Source organism: Drosophila arizonae, chromosome 5 (assembly GCF_054131065.1).
Source record: "Drosophila arizonae isolate 15081-1271.41 chromosome 5, UAZ_ARI_1.0, whole genome shotgun sequence".
Lineage (NCBI taxonomy): Eukaryota > Metazoa > Arthropoda > Insecta > Diptera > Drosophilidae > Drosophila > Drosophila arizonae.
The window spans coordinates 1,967,319-1,973,344 of NC_142925.1; the positions used below are offsets into that span (position 1 = coordinate 1,967,319).

Genomic DNA, 6,026 nt, shown 5'->3' on the forward strand with positions numbered 1-6,026 from the left:
TTTTTTATTTGACAATTTTAAGCGAATGAAAAGAAAAATCAATTTAAATTACTGTTTTTTTGCTCTTTTGTTTTACATTCATATATATTTTCGGACAAACACTTAACAACTGTTATATGGTGCTATATATTCCTTATGTCTATTCTTCCTTCAAGTTTTTAGTACCAGTTGGCGTAATAGGCGCGGTTGTTGCAGCGGAGTTTTCCCTTCGCGCTCTTTCCTTAAGCTGGGCAGTCTTTAGGGTGACCATGATTTGTGTTGAATTATATAGCCAAGTGCCCTAAAGAAAAAGAAGAAACGTTTATCAACAGCCATATATATAGTATATATATAAAAACATAATATTTACAATTAAGAGCATGCAATTTAATAAAATAGGTATGGAGAAAACGGTGGAGATAAAGAGGCCGTTGTTATCAAAATATTGTTGCTTGGAGAATGTTTTCCAATTCGCTGCAGCATATTCGTTAATGCTTTCAGAGAAATAAACAACAGACACTGCAAAGATAAATAGAAATGAATGCACAATAAACTTTGAGCTCTGATAGTTCGATACATACAAAGTACAAGAAATAGAAAAACTTGAAAGTTTGTATAATTCCGTGTAAGCAAAGCTGTACTAGTAGTTAACACGTGCAGCAGAATTAATCCAATAAGCCAGGGATCCTTCCAATCAATCTTAAAGAGAACAAATTCAATTCAATTCACATTTCTTTATTCATATGCACGTATTATTCTTTGCACAGCTTACACTCATTAGAAATGACCAAATGCCGGTGATTTCATTAACTTCGATTTCTCCGGGATGCATTTTGTAAACTTTCTAAATAAATTATTCACAAGATTTTTTTGAGTTTAAACAAAAAGGCAACGAAGTTGCTTGAGCAGTAGCCACGCACAAAAAAGGTAAACAAATTTAATCAAAAACATAGAATAGTCGGTATATCGATACAGGCACAGCTGATGTGGCAGCGATATACAGAATTAAAACATCGATAAAGTGATGAAATAACAATGTACAATTAAAAGCTTTAAAAAGCGACATAGTATGACACAATTTCAAATTAAAAATAAAAACCAGAATACATTTTTAATTTTTGCACGTATTATCATCTCATCAATGCACTCCTGTTATACAAACAGCTGATAAGACAATACGATATATATCGCATAGCATATCGATTGAGTGCACCCAATACGAATACACAATAAACAATGCACGTCATTTTGGCATAGACATAGACATATAAAACTGCCGAATAAAGTATTTCAGCCCTGGCTACAGCGATGGCTACATCGTGTGTGCGTGTGTGAGTATGTATTTGTCATCATGCAGCTTGAACGTCTCAAACTTTGCTTTCACTGACTCAGTAGACTCCAACATTAACAAAAACTGAAAAATTCTCCACAAAGAATTTATTAAATACATATACAGTCAAAATTATAGTAAACATAAAACCAAAGCATTTAGTTTTGTTGTCGTTAAGCTCGGAAAAAACAAAAAAATAACAAAACGTGCAAGAGCAAAACACAGAAATTCAACGATTAAACGTGCGAGCAAAGGGGAAAAAAACGGAACACGCAGAGCGAAAAAAAAAGAAACACAAGCTAACAAAGCAAACTCATCTTGTTGTTTATAACTAGCGGGTGCGGAGGCGATTCCGCATCGTTACATATGCAACTGTGAACAGCGCGTTTCGCTCGTTGAATGGCTGACGCTCGCTCCCAATTTGTTTACTGTTATTTTTGCGTTAGTTGTTGTTGGCGTTGGTGTTGGTGTTGAGAGATTTGGCTGTCGGGAGGGTTAAAGGGTGAAAGCTTTAACAACGACTCGCAACGGCAGCTGGTTAAAGGACAGGCGGCGACTGTCACGCAACAACAGCCGCAGCGCCCGTGCCAAACAGAAGCCGCGCCGTCCGCGTAAGCGTGTGCCACCTGTGCGCAGGCGATTACACATACAGCAGCTGCACTCGAATTCCTTTGCGATGGCTGTCAAGCAGAACCCACAGGATCAGCAGGAGCAAGAGATCACCGCAGCAGAAGTTGCAGCGGCAGCGGCTGCAGCAGCAACAGCGGCGTCGGCGTCGGCGGCGAATTCAGCTGTGGGCGGTGGCCCAGCAAATTCAACAGATGAAGGAGGAGGTGGCTGTGGTGCTGGCGGAGTAGACGTGGCCAATGAACTGAACGATGATGCGGACAGCAAGACAGAGTCCGCTGCTGGAACGGGCAAGAGCTCGTGTTCCACCGAACGGCAACTGCACGATATCAATGGCCTGCTCAGTATTATGCAAGCCATCAATCCGGACGATCAGCCGGCCACGCTAATGATCTACCAGCACGTCATCTTCAATCTGGCGCGCATGCAGCTGAGCACCCAGCCGGAGGATCTGAAACGCTTCAAGGAGGAGATCACCAAGGTGGGCCAGTTCCTTGCGCTGCCCAATAAGAAGCGCTACCTCATGTTCTACTTGCGCATTGTCTATCAGCTAATCACCCAAGCCTCCTACGAGCCCTCCTGCGCCGTGGCCATTGTCTTTCAGCTGTTCAGCCCGAACCTGATCATCGAGGCGGTGCAGCTGCTGCTCGATCTGAATGTCCAGGATGACAGCATACGCAAGACGGTCGGTTTGCTCTGCAAGTGGATCAGCTCCTGCAACTTTTGCCAGAATCTGAATCTGTGGATCATGGCCCTGCTGCAAGGGCTGCGCGAGCAGGAGAAGTACTTGCTACTGGACGAGATCGCCCTGGACAACATTGAGTCGCTGTTCATACTGATGATCTTTCCGGCACTGCGCCTCAAGGTGGCGCCCATCGTTTTTCACATGCTGTCCACAATCAATCAGTCGCCGGAGATCTTCTACAAGGTAAGAGACCTTCTATAAGCACTGGCCGGAGTTTATATATGTTACGTCATCTTTCGCTTCCTAGATTCTGCCCAAGATTCCCCTTGTCATTGGCTGCATGAAGGGCCAGGACGGCACGCCCAATGACTTGCGCAGCTACATACAGAAGCTGGTTGATCTCACCAATGCGCTGATGATGCGCTTCTACGACAACGACGAGCTCTACGCGCCCATCAAGGCCGCCCTGCAGCTCTACGAGCCCTCGCCCAATTGTGTGGCCTTAGCCAGGGCGCTCTTCGAGAACGCCTTGCCCCGGAATGCGCGCGTTGGACTCGTTAATCTGGGAAATACTTGTTACATGAACAGTGTGCTTCAAGCGCTCGCCATGACCAGCGAGTAAGTGCATCCAAATGAGCCCATCTATAAACTGTCTCTAATCTCCTCTCCCCCTGCAGCTTCGTGCGTCAAATCCTGCTTATTGAGAGCGGCTCCTTGTTGCTGCTGAAGGTGCAGCAGCAGCTGGCATTGATGCATCACTCGCTGCGCTACGAGCTGACGCCGAGTCGCGTCCTAAAGGCCACCAGACCGCCGGGATTTACGCCCGGACTGCAGCAGGACAGCTCCGAGTTCCTAGGCTACTTGCTCGATCTGCTGCATGAGCATGAGATCAACAGTGGCGCGGCTCAGCACATGGACCCGGAGCTTGGCAAGGAGACACAGGAATCGGAGTCGACTCTGACAGCGGAAATTGTCGCCGCCGGGGTTATACCCTACAATAGCAACGATCATGTGCACAATCAGCGATCCAGTGCAGCGGTTATGCCACAGGCCACGCCCACCTCGCAGCCCAGCCAGCCGAAGAAGCCGTCGACCATTGACAAGACCTTCGCTGGCAAATTGTCGACGACCTACAAGTGCTTGAACTGCTCCTGGGAGAGCCGCAACGAGGACAGCTTCCGTGAGCTGCAGCTCTCCTTTCCGGACGACAAGGACGACTGCGGTGCTACCAATTACTCCGTACAGGATTTGATCGACTACTACTGCTCGCCGGAGAAGCTCGACGGCGACAATCAATACTTTTGTCCACGCTGCAAGAAACTCTGCGATGCCGAGCGACGCATCGGCATCACGCAGGCCCCACGCAATCTCATCTTAACGCTCAAACAATTCAAATACGATCAGAAGTATCATTTTCGCACAAAGCTCATGCACAAGGTGTTCCACGACGAGAGCGTAAGTTGACAAAGAGAGAGAGAGAGAGAGAGAGGGAGAGAGAGACGATGGTGTTATTTAGAAAATATTCCACATGTAGATAGATTTCCGCCCTGTTTCTCCATTATTATATTACCCATTCCTTAGTGTAGTCAACATATTGCATTACCATGAAACCTTTTTGACTGAGTAATTCCAAGATTTCTAGTACATAAACAACTTATTGTAGATTATAAAGATCCCTCATGGTATCTGTATGACTTCTATAGCTCCATATCAATTCTTAGGGTTTATAGTTTAGTTCAGTTATCAGAATTTGATAAGATGTTTGGAAAAACACAAACTCTATAAAAACTATATATACGTATAATAATTATCTGTACATGCTTATCAAATTATTCCATATTATGAATATTCTTAATATAATTTCATTAATTTGAGGGATTTCCCAATAATTAAAGCTTTCCTTATCTTCCTATTCTCTACTCCTACACTTTATAGATCCCATTGAGTTTTATGCATTAAGTAGAGATTCCCTTCTCTCTCTCTTCTTCGGATCTCACTCGCTCCCTTTCCTCAGAATTCTCATCGCATCTTATCTCTTCCAGGTGATTGTTAAGGTCTGCGCCACCGACTCTCTCCAGGAGACGTGCACCGTGCACTATGATCTCTATGCCGGAGTTGTGCACGCCGGCTACAGCATGGACTCCGGACACTACTTCACCTTTGCCGCCGATCAGTCCAAGAATTGGTTCAAGTTCAACGACAGCCTGGTGACCAATTCGAAGCCGCAGGAGATGCACAGCCTGACCTCACCGAACACGCCCTACATCCTCTTCTACCAGATGTGCGGCCGGTCCACGGAGTCCTCTCCCGATGGACCCATGCATCCCATGGTGCCGGAACCGCTCGTGCCACCCCTCACGCTTGACGAGCTGCCGCGATCCCTGCGCGACTACGTCAAACAGGACAATCGGGAGTACAGCGAGGAGCTGAAGCTGCAGCGCTTCAAGCGTAACGCCAAACGGCAGAACGTGGCTGGCAACGGGACGATGCAGCGCAACGGCTATGAAGGAGATGACGAGGATGATCACATGCCGCCGCCCGCCGGTGGCTGTGGTGGCAATGATCTGGGCATGAATTTTAATCGTTTCGTCTACTGATTGTGGAATACAGAGCAAAACACAAATACACCCAAACACACACAGAAACACACGCGTATATTTATACATATATATAATATATATGGATTCGTTCATATAACAACATATATATATATATGTATAGATAAATTTGCATGTATTTGTGCTTTACGCTAAGGCGAACATTACGTTTCGTTATCATTGTTCCTTAACACACACACACACATACACACTCACAGCATATATATTACAATTGTATTTCCATATATTTACAAATTTGTTATAATTTTTTAAAATTACGCATTGTTTTTTGTTGAAACACAAATTTAGTTATAGCTAAGAAAAGCTAAAAAAAAAAAAAAAAAAAAGCATAGCGAGAATGTTAAAATATTCCCTATATATACATATATATATATCATATACCAAAACAAGCTTAAAAAAAAAGAAACTTCCAATTCTGGCCTCCACAAAAAATAACTATATATATATATATATATATATATATATATATGATCCCCCATATATAAAACAGAAAAAGCTCTATTAAATTTAAGTTTGAAATGCACAAAACTAAATATTTTGTGCTTTGTAAAAAACAATATCACAAGCAGCCACAGAAATCTAATGCAAGAGAAGAAAAAAAATAATATATATATATACATAATTATATACATAAATCCGTATATAAATTTAACATTTACTTTTAATGATTTGTGAATTTTTAAAATTAACACGAAAACCTATTTTTTATTTGTTGGAAAGTCATGATAGGATTATTGAATATTATTGCAATTAAATTGGAATAATTTCAATTTATAAAAAAAAAAAA

The 6,026-nt window shown here is 43.1% G+C and overlaps 2 protein-coding genes across 2 annotated transcripts; one reads left to right on the forward strand and one right to left on the reverse strand.

Moving 5' to 3' along the window:
* Positions 1 to 42: 42 nt before the first annotated feature.
* Tmem18 (transmembrane protein 18) lies at positions 43 to 1,103 on the reverse strand. The gene is made up of 4 exons (XM_018009341.2): positions 752 to 1,103; positions 561 to 678; positions 350 to 498; positions 43 to 280 (listed from the first exon to the last, which is right to left on the reverse strand). Exons 1-4 carry the CDS (start codon positions 809 to 811, stop codon positions 140 to 142), a joined length of 468 nt encoding a protein of 155 aa, XP_017864830.1. The 5' UTR covers positions 812 to 1,103; the 3' UTR covers positions 43 to 139.
* A 90-nt stretch (positions 1,104 to 1,193) lies between these two features.
* DUBAI (Deubiquitinating apoptotic inhibitor) lies at positions 1,194 to 5,708 on the forward strand. The gene is made up of 4 exons (XM_018010789.2): positions 1,194 to 2,864; positions 2,929 to 3,239; positions 3,299 to 4,076; positions 4,664 to 5,708. Exons 1-4 carry the CDS (start codon positions 1,986 to 1,988, stop codon positions 5,216 to 5,218), a joined length of 2,523 nt encoding a protein of 840 aa, XP_017866278.1. The 5' UTR covers positions 1,194 to 1,985; the 3' UTR covers positions 5,219 to 5,708.
* The last annotated feature ends 318 nt before the right edge of the window (positions 5,709 to 6,026 follow it).

Bases quoted from the DNA above. Each gene is read 5' to 3' on its own strand.
- Tmem18 (XM_018009341.2), bottom strand. From the start codon at position 811: ATGCATCCCGGAGAAATCGAAGTTAATGAAATCACCGGCATTTGGTCA. The intron at 499-560 runs GTATGTATCGAA...TTATCTTTGCAG, and splicing joins TTTTCTATTTCTTGTACTTT to TGTCTGTTGTTTATTTCTCT. The intron at 281-349 runs GTAAATATTATG...CTTTTTCTTTAG, and splicing joins TAAATTGCATGCTCTTAATT to GGCACTTGGCTATATAATTC.
- DUBAI (XM_018010789.2), top strand. From the start codon at position 1,986: ATGGCTGTCAAGCAGAACCCACAGGATCAGCAGGAGCAAGAGATCACC. The intron at 2,865-2,928 runs GTAAGAGACCTT...TTCGCTTCCTAG, and splicing joins CGCCGGAGATCTTCTACAAG to ATTCTGCCCAAGATTCCCCT. The intron at 4,077-4,663 runs GTAAGTTGACAA...TATCTCTTCCAG, and splicing joins AGGTGTTCCACGACGAGAGC to GTGATTGTTAAGGTCTGCGC.